The 27,655-nt window shown below is 46.8% G+C and overlaps 1 protein-coding gene across 2 annotated transcripts in view; it reads left to right on the top strand.

Moving 5' to 3' along the window:
- The first annotated feature begins 8,467 nt into the window (after positions 1-8,467).
- ADAMTS17 (ADAM metallopeptidase with thrombospondin type 1 motif 17) overlaps positions 8,468-27,655 on the top strand; it is a 198,389-nt gene continuing 179,201 nt past the window's right edge. Inside the window, exons 1-3 of one of the 2 annotated variants that reach the window (XM_069798522.1) lie at positions 8,468-8,661; positions 9,388-9,752; positions 19,849-20,014. In XM_069798522.1, coding sequence (XP_069654623.1) covers positions 8,592-8,661; positions 9,388-9,752; positions 19,849-20,014 — 601 coding nt within the window. In that variant the 5' untranslated portion in view covers positions 8,468-8,591. The remainder of the gene's footprint in view (positions 8,662-9,387; positions 9,753-19,848; positions 20,015-27,655) is intronic. The other variant, XM_069798521.1, reaches the window with a different exon arrangement.

Below are 27,655 nucleotides of genomic sequence, written 5' to 3'. Positions count from 1 at the left end.
AGCCTGGTGCTGTTACCAAGGGAGGATGGGAGCTCCCTGAGGAAAGCCTGTCTGCAGAACATGGCCCATCACTATACCGCTGAGTAGGTTGACCAGAGACAGGGGGAACACCTGCACTCCTGGGCTGAGGGCTATGAACAGCCCACCTTGCAGCACCTGGCAACATCCCCCCACCAATAACTTTTACAAGGGCAGAAGGATGAATTAATTGGGTGTTCTCTGCGTGCTGGAAAAGATGAGGTATAAGGCATGCTGCTCAGTGAATGGGGACTAAATCACCCTGACAGGTACGATGTGTAGAGGCACAGACTGAGCTTTGGGTTTGGTGCTCCAAGAACATTGCCCTAAAACACTCCAAACCCACCACAGCGCACTGGCAGGAGGCACCACTGAAAAGTGCTCGCTATAGAAAGCTGTTCCCAAACTTCCTTAATGCAAATGAGTAGTGGTCACTGCAGCCCCAGGTTGAAGCCCTCATTAAGGAATGTTAAATGCTGGACAAACAGGGCTTTTTATAAATGCAGACCAGAGAGACAAACAACTAAGACCAAAACCTAGCAGTTCTAGCAGTTCTCCCCCAAGGACATCTCAGGGTCTGGGGGGGGGGGGGGGCACAGTGCATACCTCCTCCCTTACTGCTGCTGTGGCTGGTTCCTGCCAGGAGGAAGTTTTGGACTTGGGCTCCATAAAAAGGGTGCTGAGGAACCCAGTAGCTCCATAGCTGTGCTAAACCCTGGCTGAAATGGCCCACTGAGCCAAGCAAACAGCCTGTGTGCTCCCACACTCCCCTCGAGTGTCAGCAGGAAAAAGGGATCTGTTGGTCTAAACAAGCTTCCTTAATCCCATTCAGCACAAACCTTGTGGTCAGGCTGCACTCAGCCATGACTGTGTAGAGACCTGGGAACTGATTTGCTTTGATGGTGGGATGAAGTGTTTCTTTGAGCTCTCTCCATGCACGGCTGTGGATGAACAGGAGGTGCTCAGAAGCTGTAGACTGTGGGTGGCAGCCTCCATGGTTCCCATCTGATCCCAGCTCTTCTCTAGGTTCCTCTTTCAGAGCCAGGAGGCAGCTGGTTTTGACTTGACTGTCCCAGCAAAGCCTGAAGCTTTGAGGTTGCCTGTCCAGATCTCGCTGTGCATGGAGTTTGCCATGGGCTGGTACCCAGCTGTTGGGGTTGTTTCCTCCATTACAGCTCACAGACGGTGCCGGTGAGACTCTTTACTGCCAGCAGGTTAACTGAAACGCATCTCCTCTCATTCCTTGTGTGTGTCCAGCCCAGAAAGTCTGAAAGCAGGCAGTTATGAGTCCTAGAGTGACGCTAATATTTTGCTTTTATGAACAAATACTTGCAACCATGCCAAAGTCTATTGCCAGCTCTGTTGGGAGAGAGGATCTAGCATCAGAGGAGGATCCCAATTCTGTTCTTGGTTCACTGTATGACCTTGCAAATAATGACAATATTGGCCCCAAATAGACTGGGATGAGGTATTGGTAGCTGTTGTTGATTAAAGAGCAGGATGTGTTTCAGACTCCAGAAGGGTTGCTCCCTCCAGACCTCGCACTGGCCCTCCATCTGGCCGGTTCTTACCTACTGACTCCGAGCAGACTTTGCTGACGTGGGCAGTCAGGTTTCCTTGCTGGCTGTGGAGGAAAAGGCAGCCCTTGCTGTTGCTTAGAAGAGTGTAACTAGCACAGACTCTACCAAAGTGCACGACATTACAGAAGAGGCTGTACAATGGTCACAGCACACCCTGCCCACCCTGCTCCTTTGTCTCCTGAGAACAAAGATGCTTTTGGTGCTTGAGGTCAGCTCAAGAGCCCAAAATGTGGGGCTGTTTCCCCAGGTAGGTACTCCAAGTGACCCTTGGCTAGACAACTAACATAGATATGCAACATCAGTTGATCAAACATCCCAGTTTGCATCTCCAGACTGTGGAGCTCATACTAAAGGCTGTGGGACAGCATGTGCTGGAGGCTGAGTGGCCACAGCTCCCTTCCTGCTGGGGGTGTTTGTCCTCCTGGGACAGCACTGGGGAATTTGCTGACTCAGTTGGGGGTGATGGGAGGGAGTGCGAAGACTGAGTAGTTCGGAGAGCGGGAACTGCAGAGCAGCCAAGTCTGGGGAGAAGGCTAGCAAAACTGTACTGTTAATTTTTAAAAGCTCCAGGCAGACAGAGGGTTTGGGCTGTGAACTCTGTACTGCTTCTGACAGCAGCATTACAGTAATGCTTCTGCACAGCTTTGCATCCAAAATTGGAGCAACCAGGAAAATGTGCACAAATTTGAGTAAAGGATTGGTCCTGTGGGGAAAAGTAACTCTGAATACTGTTGCATTGTTGGCCCTATCACTGCTTATGGATAAAAGGTTGAGGTTTTTGATTGATGAATTTGTGTAAAAGGTAGTTCAAATGGTTTGACAAAGCTTTGAGGGCAGCTTGGGAACAGCTTGAATATGAGACAAAAGAAGGGTTAGACAACAAAAGTCCAGAGCAACGATTACCTGAGCACATGGGCTTGGGGCTGTTTCACTTCCACAAGAGAAAATGGGTGTTTACAGACCCCGGCTGGGGGGGGCCAGTGGGGCTTGGCCTTGTTGGGACACAGTCCTTCCTCAGCTCTGTGCCACCATCCAGTGGTGCTTGTGCTTGGAGGACAGCCCTTTCCACTTCGGTGCAACCCCCCTGCCCCCACTCAGTCACGGCCCTGCAGCTCTGGTGGGCAGCAAGGAGGGGCACCCCAGCCCTGCAGTGCCTCTTTGTGGCCCCCCCTCTCTGGGGATGAGAAAGTGCCTTGCTGGCTGGAGAAGTGCAGGCTCCTGTGCCGTGACCCACCTTGCAGCCCCCACCACAGCGCTTGATGAGGGCCCCTGACCCCCGGCAATCCCTGCTCGTGGGGATATTGAGTTTTCTGTTTGCTTTGCAAGTGTAATTGGCCAAGACGCTGTGAAGGGAGGAGAGAGTGCTCAAGGGAGAGGTGTTAAAGAAGTAGGAAAACATTATTAAGAGTGTTTTAAGTCAGCAACTTCCCTTATTAGTACTTTCATGATGGAAAGAAGCCACTTTAGGTCTGTGCAGTTGCACTGGGCCACCACATCCAGGCCCCTGTAGACATCCACGCAGACAGCTGTACTGTCTTATGCAACCCCTCAGCGTCACCTCTCTCTCTCTTCCAAGCCATGTACCACCTTCTTGGCTTACAAATCTCTTCCTCTGGCTTCTTGTGCCCTGTTGCAAGGAATATGCAGAGGAGGAGCCTTATATGAAATATTTGGTTTGGGGAGGTTATCCTTGTCCAAGGCAGGTGTTGGATACAAAGGGAGATGTCTGAGAAAGAGAAGGGGAACACCAGATATGGGATATGACGAGCTGAAGGACAGTGCCAGGGAAAGAGGGAGATGGTGCCTGCACGAAGGGCTCTGCCGTTGTAAACTACAAGCATTCAGAACGTCTGCCTCCACGCCAAAAAAGAAATCAACAGCATCATTTTTTTGAGAAAGGACTATTTTAAACAATCCTATGGTTGGGAACTTCATCATTTGCTCCTGGGCAATAAGTCTCTAGGCTTCACACAGCTTGCAATTCCCAGCCTGTCATGGGGTCAAACATGGAGTGATGGAGTTAAATGAGAAATCAGTCTCATGATTGCAGAAGCCAAGGCCCAGAAAGGAAAAACCCAAACAAACCATAAAACAGAACAAAAGAAAGTGCCAGCTATTCCCAGGTTCCTGATAACATCATCAAAGGTGGCAACATTGGACTTCATAAAAAGCCTCACTGAACTTTAGGGTCAGCCTCAAACAAGGACAGTTCTTTCCTTTGTCCATTTGTTCCTGCATGCCTGGGGAGTGACGTGTGACTGATTATTATTGCCTTGGTGATGGCTATCTATGCGCAGCTCTCAGATACCAAACAGACCTGGGACTAGCCTTGTCTGTGTTTAAAAATCACAGCATGGTCTGGATGGAGGTGGTGGTACATTTAACGTTTCTGATCTCTCTACACCATAGTGCTGCCTGCACTGGACAGAGCGGATTCTCCTGACACCCTGCAACTGTGTTATTCAATTGGGAGCATGTTCTTTTATATTCCTGGCTTTTCTCACCCACAGCAGCATGCGTGCGATGTCATCTTCTGTCCTGACAGTGTTGCAGCCTGATCTCCTCAAACACCTGCGCCAAGGCAGCAAGATACCCTGGGAAATTTTGTACAGACAGTAGTGGCACCAGTGTGGGATTGTAGCCAGACCTCCACTCTCATGGAGGCAGGTGTGAAGTGACCTGGAATTTCAGGAGTCCATTTCTCGGCTCCTGTCCCACAGGAGTGTTTTTCTTCTCTTTCCTCTGTATTCCATGGAAAGAGGATGTTTTTCCCCATTGCAGCTGGGTGAAGCTGTGAGGCCCCTGGAGACAGACAAAGGGAAGTATTTGGAGGGAAGATCTCCAGGGAAAGCCTCATGCAATGCACTCGCTGTTTGTGAGACACAGGCATCTCAACCGAAGCAAACTCCCTCTGACAAAAGGGAAAGCTTGTCAGCCCATGAATAAAGCTCCCTGCTAGGAGAAAGAAAGGGATAGGTCTCCTGCCATGGACTTACCTTAACTGAAGCAGGCTGTATGTTCCCTTGAGGACTCAGGTGCTGGTGGCTCGGCTCTGTCCCTGGATACCTCCAGTATCACAGTTGCTTTTCTTTCTGCTCCTTATCCCCAGGAGCTCAGGAACAGGCTGTCCATTTTCAGCCAGACCTGACAGAGATGTCCCAGAGGGAGTTTTTCGCTTGCAGGCTTGGGACAATTCAGGCTGCTGGAAGGAAAAAACTTGTAAATGCCCCTGCTGTGGGCTGCCTCAATGGTACTAGCCACCAGAGCTTCCACGTGAAGGAGCAAACCCTTAAACACCCTCTATCCAGGGAAGAAGCTTTAATCAAACCTCTGGCTCATTGTGAAAGACCAATTGGTAGGAAACCCACTTCTGGCACCTATAGAACTACTTATATTTACTTGGTTGATTGTTTTAAATGATAAAAGAGCTTTTCTTGGTACCTACTTGTCATTAAGCTGTCTCTGGCTTCTTTGGGGGAGCATTTGCATGGGTTAACCGCAACACCCACCAGGTCTGTACCTGACCAGCCTGGCCAAACTCTGCAGCATTAGGGCAGGTGCAGCCTGCAGCAGGGAAGGAAATCCCGGCTGCCCAAAGATCACAGTGAGGCGAGGAGCTGCAGAGAGAGCAAGGAAGGCATCTGAGTGTCCTAGACAGGAGAGCATCACCTGTGAAGTTAGGATTGCCTGCTTAGGACCAGGACAGGAAAAGTTTGGAGAAGGGTGGTTGGAGAGAAGGGAGAAGGCTGAGTAATGGCCAAGTTAACCCTTTGCATGCTGGCATTTTCCAGGTGGTGAGCCAAATGACTGCACGGGAAGATGTATATAACACATGTCTGCAGTCTCCAAAGGGTTATTAAGTGTGCAATAATGGCCATGAAACTTGGCTTCCTCGATGTATATTTAAAATTGAAAAAAAAAACCCCACAAGTTTCAGAGGGGGAGAGGGCTTGTTTCCTAGAAACTGCAGGGCCAAATCCACTCTCCGTGATGGTGAGAGGAGGAGAAACAGCCCCCCCCCCCCCGGGCTGGGGGCAGGGGAGAAATGCAATCACCACAACAGGACCACAGCCCCCTCCTGCCACATGCATTATGCTTATCAGTAAAAGCTTCAAGGCATTTCTGAAAAGCCCATAGTGTTAAATTAATAAAGAAAGCCTGTGTCTCACTGGAGCTTTGGGATTTGGATTCAATAAAAACACTGCTGGTCCTAGGACGGTTTCCTCTTTTGTTGTGTGCGTACCTCTTGGGGGCTTGTCCCTTGCTCCTGGCTCCAGCCCTTGCCAACACCAAGGCCTGCCTGTGATGTTGCCCCTGTTGTGGGGTGTTGCAGCCTCTTGGGCCCCTGCCCAGATGCTCTGCAATTCTGCGATGCTCAGCAGGGACTAGCCCTACCCTGATGCAGTCTGTGCCGGCCAGCCCAGTCACTGAGAGAGTCCTTCCATGCAGTTAGACTTCTCTTTATTAGTGCCCATCTTCCCCCTCACTATTAAATTTATTCTTTCTCTGTATTGTTATTATTTTTTTTGGCAGAGGACTTTGGAAGGTGGGAGAAAGGATCTACTAAAAAGTTAAGCAAATCTAAGCCCCCTCACCAAACCTTTTTGGGGGAAGAGACGAGGCACCACCTTTGATCCCTTAGCAAATGAAGGCGGCTGGTGGTCTGGGTTTAAACATGACTGTTTGGGGCTCAGGCCAGATTTGGCAGTTCACAAATCAAACTGCCTCTTGGTTCTCAGGAGTGGAGGATTGCCACGGGTGGAAGACGTGTGGGGGAGCTGCTCCCCAGAGCTGCTGTGCCAGCCAGGGCCCTGGCCTTGGAGGAAGGCACTGAAATTTTTGGTTCACAACAGGTTCAGGAGAGAAATTCAGGATCTGAGGTTTTGTTTTAACCATGTAATGTTACACTATTGACATACAGCAGGGCAGTCAGTTCCAAACTGAGTTTTTGTCTCACTTGAATGGGTTCTAGACCTGTCCTTTTGCTTTGGTAACTTACTTCTTGTTAGAGAGCAGACTGAGCCTTGAAAGAGACAGGAAAACACAGAGCTGTTAAATCTCACCTGATCTCATGTTAAGAAAGCAAATTTGAGCTATGGGTCCTGGCTTTGCCCAGACTGTCTGCTGGGAGCTGGTTGCAGGTCCTCAGTTTCACTCTTGCTGCTGACATCCTCCAAGTGCCACTGTACTGGAGAGACAAAGAGCTTCACTGAGACTGCAGTAAGAGGTGGGACATCTGCGTGAGCTCATGCCTGTATGGTGTTGCAGAGGCCCTGTGTGGGGGTAGGTCTTTCCGAGGTGCTATGCCAGCCTGCCATGTGCCACAGGGTGTACCTCAATGCCCGGGAAGAGCACAGCCAGCAGGGTGACAGGCTGGAGGCAGCTCTAATATTCCAGCTCTCAAACAGCCTCTTTACTTGTTCACAGGAGCAGATCTCAAAGAAAACATGGTTCTTGTTGCCTGTCCGATGCCTGAAAGAGAGAAAATGGTGTTAGCCCACTCATCTCTCTTACCAGTCCTTTTCCTAGATTCAGTCAGCCCTTTTCTTAGCACTACCCCAGTTGCCTGCCCTCTCAGGGATGAGCATCCAAATCTAATTCCCCTTGCTTGCGACTTGGAGCCATTACCACTGTCAGTACAACTCTGGACAATTCTCGTGTAAGTACTGCACTGAGATCTGCCGGAGTCATTCACACTGTTTTATGGGTCTTCCTTTGAATTCTTATACAATTTCAGTAACAAAGTTGCAGATTTTTGCAGAAGTTTAAACTCTAGGACACTGCTCTGCTGGGCAACAGCAGTTTAAAGCTGCTAACGCATTGGGTCTTTACTGATTTCTGTCACTCAGCCATGCCAGGAGCACAGGATCTGATCCAAAGCCCACCGAAGACAGCGGAAATCTTTCTGCTCTTGGAAATCACCCTACTGCTCTCAACAACCCCTGGACCAAGCCGACTTTTCCTGACCCCTGGGCAGCTGAAGACATGCAGGATGAGACCCAACCATCAGGTAGGAAGGAGCTCTTGCAGCTGCTGGATCTCAGTGAAAATGGGAATTGGTTGCACCTGGGTGAGGATGTGAGTGTCCTCGGCACACAGAGGGAAAGGGAGCTGGCAGGTAGTTTCCTCCTTTCTCTCCCAAACAGCCCTCTTAACTAGCTTAAACAACCTGTCCTCCCTGCTTTAAGTTAGCGTCCCCCTCTTGTCCACCACTGTAAAAATAATTTTTTATATCTCCTGAGCTTTATGCACTCATTTCTTGTTTTCATCCATGTGATGAGTGCTTCCAGGAATATGCAAGAGCATTGCCTAAAATCTTTGTGCGCTCATATATTGCCAACCCTATTTTTTCCTGGTCTTCTGAGTCCTGGGATCAGTATTTCAGATGGTGGTGGCAAAGGCTGCAGGAAATGAAGGAATGGGTGAATTTTTCAAGACAGCTTCTGCAGCAGTGTCTAAATTCTTTTAGTAATGAAGAAAAGGATATGCAGAAAACACGACGGAGATGACCACCAGTTGGCTGCTTTTTGTCAGCCCTCCCATGCCTCAAGCTAGGGTATTTCCAACGGCTTCCTGGGCACCAAACCAGTTGCAGGCCTGGGAGAACTGGTTGCAGAAATGCCCGGCGCGGGGAAGGGGGGCACCGGCTCTGGCGGGGGGGGGGGGGGGGGGTCTGCCCGCCTGCCCGCGCGCGGGGCAGGAGAGGGCGCCCCCTGCCGGCCGCCCCCACCCACGTGCACCCCTCCCGGCGCAGCCCAACCCTCCGCCCAGCGCGTTCAGCTCGCAGCCAATGGGGAAGCGATGGGCGTGGCCCGGTGAGTGCCGGCGCCAATGAGAGCGCGGGGCCGCGGGGAGGGGCGTGGCCGGGCGCCCACCACGCCGGGGCTGTCGGCGGCGCTGATTACTTTTTCCGAGGGCGGGGAGGGCTCACTCCGGCCCGGGCTCCCGCCGCCGCCGCCTCCGCTCCGCGCTGGGCCCCGCCGCTGCCATAAAATGTTTGACGGCTGCCTCCTGCCTCTCGTGTTTCCCTGCCTGCTGCTTTGGGGACTGGACGCCGGCACAGGTAGCTCTTCCCTCCCCTGGCTCCCCGCGCCCGGCATCCCCTTCCCCGGCGGCGCTGACAGCCCTCGCCGCGGGCAGCCCCGCGCCGCGGGTCCGGCGGGGCGGGCGGTGGGCGCCGGCCCTGGGCGGCAGCATGCCGGCGCAGACCACAGGGCATGCACCGGATCCCCTGCGTGGCCGCGGTCCCAGTCTGCAGGATGAATTGCTCCAGGCTTTTGTATTTTCTTTTCCTGTCCTCTCGCTGCTGCTGCTGTAACGTTTCATGTGGAAAGCTGCTGACTGTCCTTGGCTGCGGCTTCGGCTTGCTCTGCTTTTCCCCTTCTCCCTGCAGATTTTTATTGGGGTTGGTGAAATGCGATGCTTGTGTCTGAGCTATATATTTTTTTAATGATACAAGTAGCTTTAGCATTTGCTTTATTCCTCTCTTCCCTGCACATTTTTGTCTCTAATATATGCGTGTATATATATAGAGAGAGAGAGAAATAAATCCCTTTCCTCCGCTGGCTCCATTGTCTCTGCAGCCTGTTCACAATTTCCAGTGCATGAGTATCTGCGCTGAAATCCGAGCGCAGGGCTGTCCTCGCCCCGGCAGGACGGGGCGTCCCCGCGGGGACGGGAGGGGGGGGACGGGGGCTGGCGGGGCGCAGCGCCCCCGGCCGCCCCGTCGGGCCGCGGGACCGGCCCGCGGGGGTGCGAGCGCCTGAGCCTCTCTCCTTCTCGCCTGCAGCTGGCGGAGCGGAGCTGGAAGTGGTGATCCCGGAGCGAGTGGTGCTGGAGAAGATCCACCTGCTGCCGCCCGCCCTGCGAGGTGATCGCGGCGGCCCCCGGCGCCGGCGGGCGCTGCCGCGGCAGCGGGCGGCGGCGGCGGAGGCCCTGCTGCTCCGCCTGCCCGCCGCCGGCGCCGAACTCTACCTGCACCTCCGCCGCGACCTGCGCTTCCTCGCCCGGGGCTTCGTGGTGGAGCAGCGGCGCGGGGAGGCGCGGCGGGCGCCCAGCCCCCGGCGGCCCCCGGAGGAGCGGCTCTGCTTCTACACGGGACACGTGTTGAACCGCAGCGACTCCTTCGCCTCCCTCAGCACCTGCGCCGGGCTGGTACTGCCACCCCGACCCGCCTCCCCTCAGCGCGGGCCGCCTCCCCGACCGTCCCCCCGGGCTGCGGCGAGTTTCTCCGCCGCCCCCGCGAGGCTTTTCCTGTCAGCCGCGGCTCCGCTCCCTGCCCGACCCACCCCCCGCCCCGCTCCGCTCCCTGCCCGGCGGAGGCGGGAAGCGGCCCTTGGGCCGTGCCCACGCCTCACCTCAGCGCCGCGCACCTCTTGCTCGCTGTCCTGCCTGTCCCCTCGCCTCCCCGGGCCCTGGCGAGCCTCTCCGGTGTCCCCCGTGAAGGCGTTCCTGTCGGCCCTGGCTCCGTGCGCCGGGAGCTGCCCCCAGCCGCCCTGCCCGGCGGAGGCGGGAAGCGGCCGTTGAGCCGTGCCCACGCCTCACCTCAGCGCGGTGCACCTCCTGCCTGCTTCCCCGCTGTCCTGCCCGTCCCCTCACCTTCCGGGCCCTGGCGAGCATCGCGGCTGTCCCAGTGTGGGTTTTCTGTCTGCCCCGGCTCTCCGCTGGGAGAGCTGCCCCAGCTTCAGCCATGCCTGAGGGGCCGAGGGCCTCACCTACAGCATGTCTGCTGTGGGTGGGCGGCAAGGGCTGAGGATGCTGTGGAGGAGCGTCCGGGCTGATGGACCGTCCTCTTGTCACTATACCCCTGCATCTATCTGGCTGGTGGCTGGGTCCCACTGGGAGAGATTTGGTCACCTGCCTGCCTGGCTCACTCCGCCAGCAGCTGTGCGTGGCCTCAGCAGTACAGCCTGGGACAGCAGGCTCTTCTTCAGCTGGCCCTTTCCGCTCAGCTCCTGCAGTTGGTGTTGGTGTGTGAGGGTGTTTTGTGGGAGCTGTGGCGTAGGGACACCTGGTACTCTGGCATGGTTGGAGGAACCATCCCTCTCAGGGATACTTTTCACACCTCAGGTGTCAGGATTTCTCTACCTGAGGTTGTAGTGTTTTCAGGTGGCTTCACAGGGCCAGGGCTCTCCTCTGAGCGTCCTGGTAAGAAGAGGTGGTCTTGCGTGGAACATCCTTTCTGTTTCTCAGTGGTCAAGTCTTAGACACTTAAGATGATGGCTAGTTTGTAATTATTGTTGATAACCTGAAACTACTTCAGAAAGTCACCGAGGTGTTAAGCATAGACTCCCAGTACGTGGTCCTGGGATGTGTGCTTAACTTCTCAGTACAGACCTTGTGATGGAGATTTAGTCTTAAACCTTGCAGTAAGGAGCTCTGCATGTGCTCTGCAGTTGGGGCTCTGGCCTTCAACCCTGAACCATATGAGGGCGCTGTGCCTCAGGTTTAAAAAAAAAAAAAAAAAAAAAAAGGCTCTGAGATGCTGAGTGTTTGAGTGGCACTGTAAATTGAGCTGTATACCACTGAGGCTTTCTCAGAGTTTAAAACTGATATCTCTGGTTCAAGCTTTAAATCACTAACAGTTCTATGCTTGTGTCACTAGGCACGTTTTGTTAATCCTGTTCATGAAGTGCTGGGCTTCCAAAGCTACCTACTCCAGCAGAGCTGAAAAGCACAAACAGGCAGAGAAGGAACCTTTTTAAAAAGAGGAATGTAGTTGTAGGCACAGTATTAACTGCCTGAGATCAGGGAATGGAGGAGGGGGAGTGAAAAAGATTGGCGATATTCCCAGTAGAAAAGTTGGAAAAGAAACAGGACTTGTTAGTCTTTGTTCATTACTCCTCAAATATAAGCTGCAATATTGCAATATTTGTTTGTATCACATGAATTCTAAGCAACAACTAAACGGACCTGAGCTAGATGAACTTGGGATCAAAAAGTGATCGGTGTCAAAGCTACTCGTTTGTGGCACCTTTTGGGGACCATAGCCCATACTGCCACATGCGTAAGTGGCAGTGTTGGTAAAGCTCAGCTTGCATTTGCCTGTGGATCTGATCCTGGGAGTGCTGAGAGTGGTGTGGGCAGATGTGTTGAGAGATATATTTCTGCGTGTTGGGGTACTCTTTTTGTATTAGAGGAATCCATTCATTTACTCTTCATTCAGATAATCACCAGGAACAGGAAAAGGGCTAAGAGCAGGCACATGATACATGTGAGCGAGTTAAGGTTTATAATGCCCTTGTGAACTGAAAACCAGAGAACAGAAGACTCAAGTGTCTTTAGGATCAACCCAAACTTAAGATGAACCTCGTTAACTTTCGAAATGGTTTCATTAAATTGATCCACATCACCATGTAGATAGACCTTCTTATTCTAGCTAAATGGACATTTTGGCTTCTTAAATCTATTCTTAAACATGAAACGTATCAGATTTTAGCCCACTTACAGTGTTTACACAGCCTTTTGCAGTGATCGTGCTAAATCAGCATACTTGTAGTGAAAACTGTGCAATTTAGTAGTAAAATGTTTTCTGGAATCAGAGGAATTAAGAGTTTGCTTCAAATTATCTAGGAAGTCTTGAATCTGCTATGAGTGGAACTGAGATCAGGTGACTCCAGAGCCCAAATTCTTTGCCTCCTAGTCTGGCAATTTAAAATACCAAGACCATCACTACAGTGGGTTTTGTATTTTCCCACTGCTTCCTTAAGCCCTGTTTGCAGTGGAAAGAATAAGGCTTTGCCCTCAGCAGCAGCAGCACAGCCTCACAGGTGGGGATATGGACAAAGCCTGCACGCTGAGCTAGAAGACCTTGGTAGTGGAAACCTTGCAGCCTGTTTATCCTGGCATTTTTCTCCTGAGTAGCGCTAGTGCTGCAGTGGGAGATTTCCTGAAAACTCCAGTGTGGGAGTGCTTGTTGGACTTGAACTGGATGATCAGGACATCTCATTCAGAAAAGCTGGTTGCTAAGAAGTAGAGTAAGTAATAATACTGTATCCTGATCTCCAGCTGACTTAGACTTTGTGTGATCGTATTCCTCAACTATGCCATAAATCACACAAAAAGTGATATAAAATGATCAGGGCAAGTGGAGTTCTAATAAAAACAAAATCCCTGACACAGTGGCATGAAAACTGAGCTACAACCAGACCAAGCAATTGCTTCCTGGTAATGATATCAGATTCCCAGTGTGGCATCTAAAGGTTATGTTTTGTTTTTTAAACTCTGCTCGCAGATGCTGCTGTTAACCAGTATGTGGTCTGTCGTAGTTTCCTCCTACAGCTTGCGATTGCATCAAGAACGGTGGCCATACTCTTGTAGGTACATCAGGCCATAGCATGTTTAAGACTGGTGTACCTAAGGTCTCATCTGCACAGTTAAAGTACCGCATGTGAGGATATTCCAATTTGTTCCTCTTGACAACCTGGGAATTGCAGTGTAGACCAGATGTACTATGTTCCTGGAAAGTGCTACTGCCTTCAACTTGGTAGGACTGCATCCTATCTGGGGAATGCAGTTGTGTAAACACTTGGATTATGACCACACCGCAGGACTGAACTGTCCTTTCCTGGTGCTGGGAGACACAGGCAGGAGCAAAGTTCTGTAACTCTTCTAGCCAATGCTAGAAGACAGTAGGCTATACAGGAAGTTGCCTCTTCTTTGGAAAGTTCCAGGTTTGTAAGGCCGTGGTGTGTGTTACCTTGAGTTGTGTAGTGGACTAAAGTCTCTGCTTTTGAGATCAGTTCCTAGATGATGTATGTTAGGTCTCTCTCCAGCAAGGAAATTCCAGTTCGCTTGATACATTTCAGAACTACTTATCCATTGCTTTCAGGTGCAATTTCACAGTTACATTTTGACTATTGCTCTCAGTGTGCTGCCCTTACCCTCTCTAGCAAAGTTTGGCAGAGCAGTGATACCTTCTGTAGAGCTTTTTCAATTGAAGCCTGGAGAGCACAGTAGAGGAGGCCCTTTCAGCACCACATATTTGTGCTGTGACTGCAGTGATGCTTTTTCTGAGTCCTAGCAGGGCTTTTCAGTCCTGCAGACCCAAGATAAGAGAGATAGGCAGGGTCCTGTGCCGTTTGAGAAGACTTCTTCCCTGGTTGTACATGGCAAAATGCTGCCTCAAGCTTTCTGCAAAATTTGGGACTCCCAAAGGCTTCATTTAATATATTAATTTTTTACTTTTTTTTTGGTACTAGGGTCACTTTCACATGTTGAAGCGCTGGACTGCTATGCAGTCAGTTGGACTGCAATGTCTGTACCTTGAAACTGGTGTAGGCTTTTCATATTTCTTGTACCTAAATTTTTGAAACAATTACAGTTTTAAGAGGGTCACAGGTTCATGTTAAAATAAGCATTAGGTTTTGACTTGCAAATGAACTTGAAAACTCTTGTCTGTTCAGGAACCATATCTGAAAGCTGAAAATCACTGGGAAGCCTTTAGAGGCAGAGGTTTAATTCTAAGTAACTTCTCTTCCGTTTTGAAATCTGGAATCTTTGATTTTGGGTTCAGGACTGCTCTTTGGCCTGTCTCTAGTTAAAGTGGATTGTCCTTCTTGGTTGAGGTAAGAGAAGAGCTTGTGAATCCCTCCTGTTCAGGCTTGTTCATATAAAGTTTTCACACTACATCCTAAGAAATGCATGCTGGAAGTTGGGAAACCTTAAACATTTTGCAGTGTTGTCTCATACAATCTATGCAGAGAAGAAAAGGGCTTCTTTTCTTCCAAGTTTCATGTACATTTACCTTTGTTAAACCTCATGCAACTCCTGGTGGACAAATCTTCCAGCTTGTTAAAATATTTCTGAATGGTGGCTCTTCTTTCTGGTGTGTCCCCTTCACTTGGTACCATCCACAAACTTTGTGAAGGTGTAGATATAGACAAGCTTTGGCAAGTATGGGCAAGGAGAGATGATAAAGCATCTGTCTGAACTCTGTGTCAGCCAAGTGTTTCCTTTTTTCAGGAAGGTTAGGCAGAGGTGCTGTAAGTCTGCTGGAGGTGATAAGGGAAAATGCTGATTTTTATAAAGTCATGAGTGTGCATTTGGGTACTAAAGGTTAAATGCCAGAAATTTATTTCCTAGTTAGCTGCAGTACCTGGGAAATTCTGCCCCTGCTATTGCCCACAGTGCTGTTCACAAGTGATGTTGTGGTGCCAGATACAAACACTGTTTGGATGCATAGCTTCTTCTAGGGTCTCTGAACCCCCACTGATTTTCAGGTGGGTGTTAAGTGCCTACGCAGGAACTGGATGTCTGAGTGTGGTTTTGGATCCAATATGGAAGGCCAGTCAGGGCAAAGAGAACTGAGTAGGTTGGACTGCAGCCTCCAGGGAATGAGCAATCTCAAAGGACTCCTAGTGCAACAGTAAATCTGCACTGTCCTTGGGAAAAGAGGAAGAAGAATACAGAAGAGGCCACAGTCTGTTGGTTTTAAGCCTGACTGTAGTTACCTAGGGGAGAGCGAGTGATAAAGATGGGCCCTTCCCCTGATGGTTTGTCCCGTTTCTTAGGTACTTTAAATTGGTGAATTGTCACTTTGAAGGTGATGGCCTTTCTTCCTTGACTGTAGAGAGAGATGATGCCTGGTTTAGAGCAGATGCCTGAAGCTTGGTGAGCTCAATCTCTGTCCAGTGGTAGTGAGTGTTTTCTGTGTGCAACAGGGCGGTGCTGCCCTTCAGGTGACTGCAAGAGCCTCTGCTGTTATGTGAAGCAGGGCAGTGGAGGCATGCTAGGATTATAAGATGATACAATTTCCCCTGAGGAAACCTTCAGCTCTGCTGAATTCTCTTGTCTGGGAGAGGAGCTGTCTGGCATTCATCCATAGCTGGTCCATGAGCTGAAAAGTTAAATCTCTTAAAATTACTGTGCTGGGTTTCTTTGTGGTGGGATTTTTCTTTCCCCTTCCACAGTGGACAAAAGGGAGAGCATATTGTGGTTTCCTTGTTTTAGCAGACTCGGAGGCTGGGGCAGGCTGGGACAGAGGTGCAGTCAGACATTCCTGGGTATGATCTGCTTTCATAACTGAGTGTAAACCTGAAATGACACTAGAGCAAGACCTAATTTAAAGCTCTTGTTTTAAATTTGCTTGAATTGCACTTGTAAATAATAACTAACTTAAAGCTGAAGCATGGTTAATAAGGACAGGACTAAAAGCCACGTGTAGTTTATTAAACAGTATTTGTGTTGTTTTTTGTTCAGCACTTCAAATATTAATTTCCTTTTAACTTTGAGGAAATGGTTAAACTAAGATTTACAGTGTAATGGTTGAGAAATTGGGAAGGGGATGGAATTTGTCAGATGTTTAAAACTGTTCTCTTTTCAGCATGTTCATATGTATGTAACTAATGAACACTTAGGAGTGAAAGAAAAATCTGTTAAAGATTCAGCATTTCACAGATCTCGTTCAAAGATGTTGTGAAAATAAAAAGGGCTGGAAAAACAGTGTAATTGTTGGAGAGTATTAATGTGTGGGAAGGTCCAGAACCACGTGCAGACAACGCTGGAGATTTGGATTCCTGTCCCGAGTTAGCCCTCGAGCTGTTGTAGCTCCACCAGTACTACCAGGGGACAGAGACAGAATAGTGAAGCCAGCGAAGCAGGGCGATGTGATTACAAATGCTATTTGAGTGCCAGCACTAACAGTCCCGTTGTTATGGTTGTAATTTCAGCGATACGGTGTGAGGACCTTTCTCCTTTCCCTGCTGTCATTTAGCCTAAGAAAAGCTCCAGTGGCAAGGAAGATAATGTGTGGAAGAAGAGTGAACCACTGGTAGTACAAGAGTAGATTAGAGAGTGAGCAGATTGCTCGAGTGACCAATGTATGTGTAAAACTCTGGATAAAAGCATGTGAGAGTATTTTGGTGGTTTGAAGAACAGGGCCTTTTTTGCTAGTGAGCAATGTTGAGCTGACTTCTAAATTAAGGTTAGGAAATATCTGTAATGTGAAAGATATAGCCACCGTTAAGCACGGTGGTGAGTGGGGCTGTAGTGGGAAGTGTGGATTATTGTTTATTTTCATAAACTTGTCAGTTTGGTTGTCTGCCTTTTGAGGCCGAAATCATTTCAGCCTTTCCTGTTAGTTGAGCTGCATGATTCTGTCAGCTATATGGCCCTGTCATACTAACTGTAAAATCTAGGTTAGATTAATAATGCAGATGATGATGAACTTCTGTGACCCTATGAATTTTTGGGCTCCTGATGACTCCTGTGTCTCGGGTGCTCTGGGATGGTGGGGCTGGGCAGCAGCTGCTTTCCTGGACACTAAGTGATACTGGGGTCTGGCACAGCGGCAGGTTCTGTTCATACGGGCTCTCACAGTGAAAGAAGGATGAGAGGGAGTATCCCAGCTTTTGATATGCATCTCCCCAGACGAATGTGAATTGGCAGATCCAAAGCATTTTATTTAATTGGAATGATTTCCAGAGATGTGGGGAAAAATAGCTCTGACAGTTACATGGTCTTCTGTTTTACTTCTTTGTCTTCAAAATCCAGCTTTCTGCAGTCCTTGAACATCATACAGACTAGAGAAGAAAAGCGTAGAGTATTTGTCTAGTGCTGATGTCTGATATCTCATGCTGAGTTTAGCACAGTATAGTATCTGGTAGTTGGAGGGTTTGAGGGAAGCAACACGAGGAATGCATTTCTTACAGAAAAAGCAAAATAATGACCAGAGTATTCAAGTTACCAGGTCCAAAAGATCTCATCTGGGCCAACAGGTTTGAGGACTCTTTAGAACCCAACTGGCAAGTTTGGGGAAAATTTAACTCCCTAGGAATACTTTACAGGCCTGATCCTGCAAATCCTTCCTGCTTGAAACTCTACTTGGCTTGTCAGATTAAACTGGAGATTGCTTCTTAACCTATTCCAGGGTGAAGACGCATGGCTCTTTCCCTCCATAGGTTTCACAATTCCAAACCAAATGTGAAACATAAGTCCTTTCCAATGGTTTAAATTATTTTCACACTTGATGCCAGAAAGTTGGGATAATGTCGGGTGGTGATGAAACTGACTACTTCTTACATATTTTTGGCACCAACAAAAATGGTTGGCAGTCTTTCAGGAGCTCTGGTGTGGCTTTTAGTACCATGGTACCAGATTTACAACCCTTCTTCTAAATAATTAAAACCTATATTAAAAAAGGGGGCTGGGGCTACCTCCCAGCTGGAAGATTGGAACAAGGAGGGGAAGTAGTGGAGAGCATCGTAAAGGAAGCTGGAAGAAGAAGTCACTAGAGCTTTTGCTGTCTCTGAAACAATTCTAACAAAGCCCAACTTGTAATTTAAATGAAGAGGCAGCCCTTTTGGAAACTCCAGGGCAGAGTGGGTCTTGTAAACTGGTATGCATTCTGTGGGGCCAAGAAATAATGTCAATTTTTCTTAAAAAATGGGAGCCCTTCTGGGAGGTATCAAGGCATTTTATACTTAATCAGTATTGACCTTGGGGCAAGGTTTCTTTTGAAAGACCCCAAAAGAGGTGTCTCCTGTCCCTTTAGAGACAGGGGACTAATTGTTACTGTCATGCTTTGCAGCCATGGCAAATAGAGAGACTGGGTTTTTTGTTTTTTTTTTTTTTTTCTCCAAGTGCACTTTTGAAATTGGTGACCCTTTCTGAGAGATTCTGGTTTCCCTTGAATGTTGTTCAGTTAGTATGGCTGTCAAAAGAGGAGAGCTCTCATTTCTATTAGCAGAAATTTCTCTTGCTGGAAATACTAGGCCAAAGGGATTTCCTGGGTGTACGTGAAGACTGAATTTGGCAGGGAGGTGTGGAAATGTACAATATACAGTATGTATGTAATGTATATTATAAATCATATTAGTACAGTCAGCTGTTGGATATATAGTATTTGCATGTACGTGCAGAGCATTTATTTGGATGGTTGCCTGGCTGGCACAGAATATGGGGTGGGGTGGGGAGTGGGGGGGAAGTCTGGTCTCTCTTTATATGTATAGAATGGGTGTTGTAGGCATGAAACCTAGCAGGACCCCTTTGTAAGGTCCTTTACCTATAAGATGTACCATAGGCACAATCTGATGCCTCCTGGCAGGCCAAATGAGGTCTTCTGTTGCTAGCAGAAATTGGATCAGACCTAGAGAGTTTTCTCGGGGCTATATGGTAAAGAGCTGTATTTCGAGACTTTTAATTGCAATACAAATAATCATTGGGTTAGTACAATGAAAAGTAAGTAAGAAACCCTCATTGTACATACTCACTTTCTCCAATGTGTTATAACCTCAGTGTTGATTACTAAACCTGGAGGCTTTGTAGTTTTAAGGTGATATCTTTGCTTTCACTGTCTTCGTGCCAGAAAAGGAGTGGAAAAGGCATAAAAGAACCTTAAAAACCCTGGGTTGCAAGCAGAGGAGGGCTCTCCTGTGGCAGAAGCTGCCTTCCAAAGATGTTCTTGCCAGCCCTGGTGTAAGGTCTGGACTTGGTGCAAGAAAGGTAGGGGTTTAGTGCTCTGACCGGTAGCCTATGGAGTCTACTGTTATTTAGACAGGGTCTTTGCCTTCCTTGTGTGTTACTTGTTCCAGGGATGGTGGAAAATCTCGTGACTGGGAAGGTACAACTGTCCATTCCCAGCTTGAGCTCTGAAACCCAACCCATGGCTTGCAGGGAGAGCAGTGCTTACTATGTGACCCCTATTGTAGTCAAGAAGAGGTATTTGATCCCCACACCAAAAAAATGTAGGTGTCTCTACAAGTCATACTTAGGACATCAATTCACTTAGTGTTGTCTGCAACACTGATACACACAGGCGGTGTCCTGTTTGCAGGCAATCTCGCCTCTTTGCTCTACTGAGATAGTAAATGCCATTTAATAACAATGCAATTCCAGCTGGCAGTTAGAAAGGTGATTATGAAAGGATTTTTGTTAATAGAATTTATTTGTCCTCATGTGAGCTGAGCATCTCAAGACATATGTATTTAGGCTTCCAGCTAGAGTGATGCTCTTGCTGGAGGGAGAGAAAAAAGGGAAAGGAAAGGTGTTGACAAGAACCCCCACCTTTTCTTTGTACATGTGCAGTGCACAGTGTTTCTAAATAGTGCTCAGTGATACAAAAAATAAATATGAGAAGCAGATAAAGTTCTTTAGTCTGCATGATGCAGACTGAACACAATCATAATCACTTTTCATTTCCTCACACTGTAAATAATGATTGCAGTGAAATGGTCTAGGTTCAGACTGGGTTGATAGACAAGGTTAGGATACCAAACTGATGGGGTATTTTTTTGTTCTCTTTTGTGGACAGGTTGGCTATATCCAAATTGGATCAGAGCACATGCTAATACAACCAGTGAATACATCAGAGACCTCATTTAGTGGAAAAGAACACTTCATCAGGCGAAGACGATCCACTAAATCAAGCCATCCCATGAAGTCGCACATTCCTGATGAGCACTGCAAGGTTGTAGCAGGTGAGCTTGAAGTGGCTCAAGAGAGCAGCCATGAATATGCAATTATATTTTTAACTGTTGTTCTGCCAGATATGTCTGTATTTTGTAATTCAAGCATTCAGGCAGCTGGGGCTAGTGAAAAATGACATGCATTAATGAATCCTTCTGCTACCTCAAGCAGGAGTCACATTACAAGTATAAAAATTGTTAGGATATATGCTGTAACCTTCAATTTGTGAGAACATAAACTTGATGATGGGTCAGAGTAAACTTCTGCTTTAACCATGCAATGTGACCACTGCTCAGGAAGGTATTCACAATGTTTTTAGCAAAGGCCCAAATTTTGAAACTGTAGTCAGTGGTGAGGTGTGCTCTTTCATCTCGCCTTTCCACTAGGGTTGTGCCAAGTCAGCATGGATAGAATGGTGATACTTGCATTTCAGAATGTGGAAAGCGTCAATGCGGATACTTCTGATTAAATTATAAGAAAGTATCATCTGTGGAGTCCAGCTCCAGGGATCCAGCTCATAACAGGATGAAAAGATATCTGGAGAGGGGAAGAGATGCACAGTTCCTTTTGTAAAACAACTTGCTTTCTTTTTCAGCTTCTCACATGTCATCATTTTTACTTCTGTCTAGCAGAGCACACGATCCATAATAGAGTGTATCAGGGTACACAGTCAACTGGGCAGACTTTGTATTATTTTTTTTTTATTGCTTTTATATGGCCTTATATGCATTTGAAACTGCCAGATGTAGTTCCGAAAGGTAATTTTTTTTAACTAGGGACTTGATTTTGCTTTTTCTTTCTGGAGTTTGACCTGGCAAACTTAAGCTCTAGCTATCATGCTATAGGGCTTTTTGTTTCTTTGACTGGCAACTTTTAAACTGTTTGCTTTAAGGTTTTGTGAGATAAATGGAACTTTTTTTTCCCCCCCTCTTGCCTTGAGTTAGAGGGAATGAGCTCACAGAGATCGCAAAGAAACTTTTAAGGTGTTTGGCTTTCCTTGGAGATCTGTGAACCCAGGCTTGAGGTCTGGGAGTCCAAAATGTGATAGCAACTCATATAGGTATCCCTAGGTTAACTTTAATTTAGCTAGATTGGATATTGAAGGAGCTACAGCTGTGACAGCAGTGATCCTGTGTAAGTTAGGTGGTTGAGTGCTTGAGCAGTTTTTGTCTGCCATCCTGTTACACTGGCTGTGGATACAGATGTGCCTCGTGTGTGAAGCTATTCTGGACCGAACAACAACCTCTCAAGCAATTTCTAGTGCTTTTCTGCTTAAATAGTTTAGCAATATGAGATATATTGTTTCAGTGGGGTTTCTGTAATATAACAAGAGTTGGGAGATGAACCAGCTTCCTGAGAAATGGCAATGATTTAGATTTTAATTGCGTGTCTAGCAGTTGATAGTAGACATTCTCTAACGCTCTGGATTCAGTTCCCAGTGTCATGCTGACACACCTTGCCAGTGTTAGGATCCTGGACTTAACTCCTATGGGTCTCCATAGGTATGTGAGATGCTAGTGGTGTGTTCCAAATTGTCAGTCTTCAGTTGTGACCCAGCGTGACAACGTTGAAGTTGGTTTTTAAATAAAATTAAAAAAAGTAATGATTGTGGATCTGATTTTAAGCCCTAGAGTCTCCATTGGAATGGGAGACCAACAGTAACGAGATCCAGTTCTTTGGTGATGGTCCTCCTGGCAATATTTTTCTCCTGTCTTTCACCTTCCTCCAGCCAAGGCACAACAGAATGTCAGTAGCTTTACTATAATTTTGCACTTGGAGTGTGTGCCTGTGAACTGCTGCAAACCTTGCTGGTGTTCTAATGCTTACCACTTGAAATGCTGAAAAGATGCAGCTGTCTTCACCCTTTTCATTTGAGTATTTTGTTTGTTTGTTTGGTGTTAATAATAAAACAGATGTTGATATTGTTATTTCCTATCATTTTTCAAGAGAAAATGGCTAACTGTATTCACTGATCATAGCAAGGCATCTATGCTGTCTTCTACTGGGCTGCCAAAGGGACAAAATGGGAAGCAGGACTGGCAGGTTTAATCGGTACAAGAGTAAGACTTGCTAGTATGGGAACAGTTAAGTGGTCAGGAACAAAAGCTGTTGTGGGACGTAAAGGGACATGGCAGCAGCGGGAGGCACAAAGGTCTTCCTTATTGGGAACAGCAGTGGAAGAAGAGGTCTGAAGGAACTGACTGGAATAGGCAGCCATGAACTTAGTTTGCCTGTATCTCTCAGTTTTTGTATCTTTCTTTTTTTTTTTTATTTAACCAAGCCTATGTACCAGCAGAGATGACCTGTGCTAGCTCATAAGTTTGCCTTCTAGCTGGCACTGCCTGTTGGTAAATCCTGTAGCCAGGACCTTTATTTTCTCCTCTGTGGAGTTGAGCTCTTAGTAGTTCAGCAGGTTTATCATTCTCATGGGTTTAGACTAAGCAAGCCAATCTTCTTGATTCTCTGAGTATGAAATCTTGGTTCTGGTTAGCGTTACAGATCCCCTATGTCTCTTTTTAGAGGAAACGTCAGAATTCAGCACCACTCTGATTTCCTAGCCAAGTACTGTAGGTGTTGCAGCACTGTGTTCATAGAAAATGCATTTCAGAATTCTTACACTGTAAAAATAAGACAGCCATTAGTTAAAAGCTGAACTGAACCAAAACCAGTCCAGGAAATCTGCCTCATCCTTTTGCCACTGAACCCTCTGACCTTCTGTCTCGAGGCAGGGTGCTGCCTGTCCTTGGCAGAACTGAAATTTCCTCCCTGAGAAGAGGGACTAAAGGAAAGGAAATTGGGGAGACACTGGGTAATTATATGGGATCATAAATGGAAAGAGGAGGTGAGTGAGTACCAAGGTATCAGAACTGTAAAAATAAGACATTAAAAGGGGACACTGAAAAAAAGTGTTTCCGGTAGCAGCTACTGCTTCCTAAAGGCTTCTGGGGACGCACTACATGCTGCTCTTCTCTGCTTTGTCCAAAAGGGAATATGAATAGACCCCACAGTTGCTGGGATCCTCCCTGCAAGCTTTGTCCTCCTCATGTTGGCCCAGAGGCGATTGACAGGCAGGTCCTGAGCTTGGGGGACCTCATGGCACGGGCTAGGTGGACCCTTGGTCTTACATGATGTGATTGCACTTAACTCTGTGTGTCAGCAAAAGTAATTACGTATCTGTTAGGTTCCTAATCCATGGACAGCCTGAGGAACTAGAGTCCCTACTGCAAGGAAAGTCACTGAAGTTCTTATTTGTTGCGCTAAGAGCACACACATGCACACATGCGCACACACTACTACCATAGCTCTGCTCAGGCAAACGTGGTGGCCAGGCCACATGGGCTGAGTGTGTTTCTGGCTTGAGGCAGAGGGAGATTAATAGTCTGATGTAAAATTTATTTAAGGCTATGGATCTTGTTCTGTGACTGGACTTTTTTCTAACTGGTGTTACTTGAGGGGCTAAGCTAGGACTGGGTTTGGGGAGAATGTGGGCTTTTCTCACTCTTGCGGGAGACCAGGATAGCTTTAGTCCCTCCCCCAGCAGGTAGGTGAGGAAAATCTGGGACTGTGTGATTCCCTGCCCTGCCCCGGGATCACACAGAAGTTTGCAGAACAGCTGAGAACAGAATTTGTATCCCTTGGGTGCTTATCCTTTGTGTTGACTGCAGGCTGGCTATGCTAAAAAAGGGAGGAAAGCACCTGACTGCTGCACAGTGGGGAGTGCTGCTTGCTCGTGCAAACAGCCACCGCTTCAAGTAGCCGTGTCATAAAATAATGAAATTGCTCATGGGCCTTGCCACTTAAAGGCAGACTCCTGAATGTTTTTCATTGTTGCGGGAAAGAAATGTAAGTCCTGGCTGTTAATAGGCTTAGCACGTTAACGACCTAATTGACTCCTGTCTGGTTTGGATTAACTTTTGTGCACAAGGAGTTTAGAAACAAAAAAATTAATCCTCTCTGACACACAAAAGGTCCATTCCTAATGAAATTGTGTGGAAATGATGATCTAGGGGCATGCTTCCAGAGTTTCTCCTGGGAAAAGGTCTCTTTACTATGGTACGCACCAACTGGCAGTGTGAAGGACTGTTCAGATTTGTACTAGAGGTTGTTTTTCAGTGGCTTGTAATTTGGCTCATCCAGGCTAAAACTTGGCAGGAAAGAATGGAGGTTGTAAATACGTGGGAAATATTCACATGCTAGACATTTTAGATACACATCCTGTATTATGCAACAACAGAAAAATACATGTCTGTGTAAATACAATATAAAATGAGTATTTTTCAAAGCTGCAGAATTGCCATGCTTGGGCATTTTCCAGTCCTTTGCTGTTCTTTTTGTATTTTCTGAACAGACAAGAATCACCTCTAAAGGTATTTTCTTCTTAAAATTTTGTAATTCAGCAGTAACTGGCATGATCTGGGGTTATTTGGAATTCAAATAAAATACAAAGCATCAGATGCTGAATTTTTAATGTTTATTGATCTTGTCTTAAGAATTTAGACAGGGCTAAATTGCTCAATCACAAATTTCTGTTGTCAGTAGTGGTCCAGTGATATATGAACTTAATTGATTGTAAAAAAAGATGCATGGTGATATAATGACTTGTGTGAATATGTGTAGGGGGAGGAAGCAAGCATTTCAAGAAAGCAAAATGAACCTAATCAGGAAGTGCCAGGTGTCAGCGCTACTGAGGGGATAGAGAGCACAGCTTTCCAAGGGCATTCCTCTTGCGTTCCACCCAGAAGCGTGGTACTTTCCTTGCAGACCCCGGCCATGGGAGAGGGAAACTGAGCTGAACAGTTCCTTGGGGCTAGGTAATGCTAGCAGTCTGGTTTGTAAGTGGTTGTTAAAATCTCTGAAACAACTCCTTTAGTCTAAGTGGCGTAACATGTCCTACAGCACTCAAAATTATTTTTAGAGCTGCAGGAGAACTTTGTAGGAGCCAAATTTCTCCTGGAATAATCTGTTTAAGAGGATTAATCTGGCTGTAGTCAGGAATGGGAAAGTACTTAGGGTCTTGCATGACTGGATCTTTGAGATTTGAATCTGAAAGTGCCTACTAAGGGGTTAAAAAACAAAATCCCAGGTCTGTGGATTCAGGGCTGATGTTTTAATTCTTTTGTTTAAATTCTGAAGTGCTCCATCAGCAAAGGACAGATCCCATCACCGTGGGCCAGGTGCTATTGTTAGTCATATGATATGTGTATAAGTATTTTTTTTATCACCTCTCATCCAGCAGGAGAAAGAGTTCAAGTCACAATGCACATTTCCGCTCAGACATGAACATAAGCCCCTGTGAGGCAAACAGAAAACCTATTAAAAGGTTTCCAGGTGCATGTGCTGTGAGGGGGAAGGAAGGAATGGTTGGGTTTCATTTGCTCTGAAGCATGGCATCATTAGGAACATGGGAAATAGCTTCACACCAGTGATGTGAAACACTTCTTCGGTTCTCATCTCTAGACACTGGGCTGCATCTGGGGCACAAACCTGCTATCATACACTGTTCTGATTTTAAAGAACAAGTTTGACTTTCTTGTCAAAGGTCCTAGACTAGTGGTCTTTCTGGAGAGAGAATGGAGCCATAGGGAGTTTTGTTTGTAGGTTTTAATACATATAAATAAGAATTTCTCTACAGATAAGCCAGGTGGGAGAGAAGGAGATCTCTCTTAATGCATCATACATGATTTTTGCAGTGCCATTGGGTTTGGCCTAGACCTCCACGAATAGACTTCTCAATTTATTTGTAGGGACAAGAGGTAGCTGCAGGGCTAATCTGTGTTTTGGCAGTATATGTGATTCCCACCAATCTCTGACCCCATAGGAATAGCTTATGGTAGACATGAAATGGGCGGACCAGAGAGGACTGCAAGGGAGCTGTACTGTCTCCTTTATTAGCCACCTGTAGCTAAGAATGGGGGTAGAAAACACCTGAGATGATAGGGCTTCTTTCATTGCCCTGTCTCTCTGTGACCTTGTAATATATACAATAAAGCTCTTCCCATGTGACAATATCCCCCACACCCTCACCTGCATTAAATGGATATAGTTATGTTAACTATCATGGAACAACAGTAGTTTAATTTGCTGAGATCTGGTCACATATTTTGCATGTTTCCTATGCCATCAAAGTCTATGGATGGGAAAATTTTTCAGTTTTCCTTGGTGAGAGAAAATATCAATGTTAAAGACAGCATCAAACCATGTTATGAAAGCATAGGAATCTCTTCTAACCATGTCATAAAACTTTCTGTTTCTCTGGGAAATGTAAGTTCTGTTATAACTTTTCCAAAGGTCTCCAGTGATGTATTAAAGTCCCCTTACATAGAAGGGATTTAATATAAAATACAGTCCAGGAGCATGAGAGAGAGCAGCTTGTCTTTGGAGGGAAGGTTGTTATTTCATGTTTATGATATAGACCTCACAAATTACTCTTAAATGTGGGTTTGCTTTAAACCCTTTTGTCAGTTTAAATGAACCAGTTTTCCTTTAATGCAAATGTGCTGCATGGAGAGAAGCATATAGTGAAAAGACGGTAAGATCAACCTTTTAATTCACAAAATAACAATGCATTGCTTCTTTGTATAGTTACTTCTCAATCTGTTTTAACAATTAATCAAGGCTGGTAATAATTTAAATAAGTGCTAGTATGCAGGTATCAAATGTAGGGAACGCTATTCCTGAACAGGTATAAATCCTAAACATATGTTACTGCTATGTTGCATTTCCCCATCTTTAATCATTGTCTCTTAGCTGTGTTTTCTCTGCAGGTTTGGCTTGGCCTGAAATAGCAGTCGTTATGGCCAAAAAACATGTGCACTAAAAATAGAAAGATGTAATGCAACCTGTATTAGTCCATATTAGGAAGCATCTGTTGAAGAATTAAAGCAAGGATTTCAGCAATGGGCTATCCAGGAGATGTAATGTGATTAAGTGTTTGCAAGCATAGAAGTATTCCTTGTATCAGAAATTCGGTACTTTACCCATGAGAGTATGTCTTACTTGTGTGGATAAATCCCTTGGTTTCTCCAGCTCCGTGGTCTTCCAAACAGGGAGTCTGGATTTTCCCTGCAAGTGTGTGATTGTTTCCTTATGGCTGGTAAACAGCAGCCTTTTGGAGCAGTCTACCATTCAGAAGTTGTCTTTTTCCATCACATGTGGCAAGTGAAGTTTTATTGCTGGTCTGTTCTGGTTGCAGCCCTCAGCATGAGGGCAGCATGGATAATGTGAAGCAGGAGGGACTCCAGTTTCTTCTTCCTTCACTGTCAAGGTGCAACAGAGACCAAAAAAAAGGAGATGCAGATATGTGTAATGCATGGATTTCTTCCCCTTCCAGAGCAGCTGCACGCAGTAGAGCTGTATTGCTCCTTCACTTGGTTCCTAATAAAACATAGTGCTAGTTTCCATTGGAACTTAACGAAATATAAACTGGCAGGTGGTAGTGAGCTAGGTTGTCTGGTGTATGCCATCCTTGTGTCATGATGTTCATGTGTATTCAAGTGGTCATTCTGGCTAGAAACGCAGACAGGTGGCTCCAAGGAGACTAAGGTACATCAGTTACCTTTTAGCTGTCTCTGGTTTTTTTCCATATCATCATAAATCGTATCTTGGGGTTAGAGCCAAGAGTTGGGAATTGGGCCTCTGTTGGCCTCAACTCC

The sequence above is a fragment of the Haliaeetus albicilla genome, chromosome 12 (assembly GCF_947461875.1).
Source record: "Haliaeetus albicilla chromosome 12, bHalAlb1.1, whole genome shotgun sequence".
Lineage (NCBI taxonomy): Eukaryota > Metazoa > Chordata > Aves > Accipitriformes > Accipitridae > Haliaeetus > Haliaeetus albicilla.
Note: the sequence above shows the minus strand (reverse complement) of the source record. Positions and strands in the feature narration are given on the sequence as shown.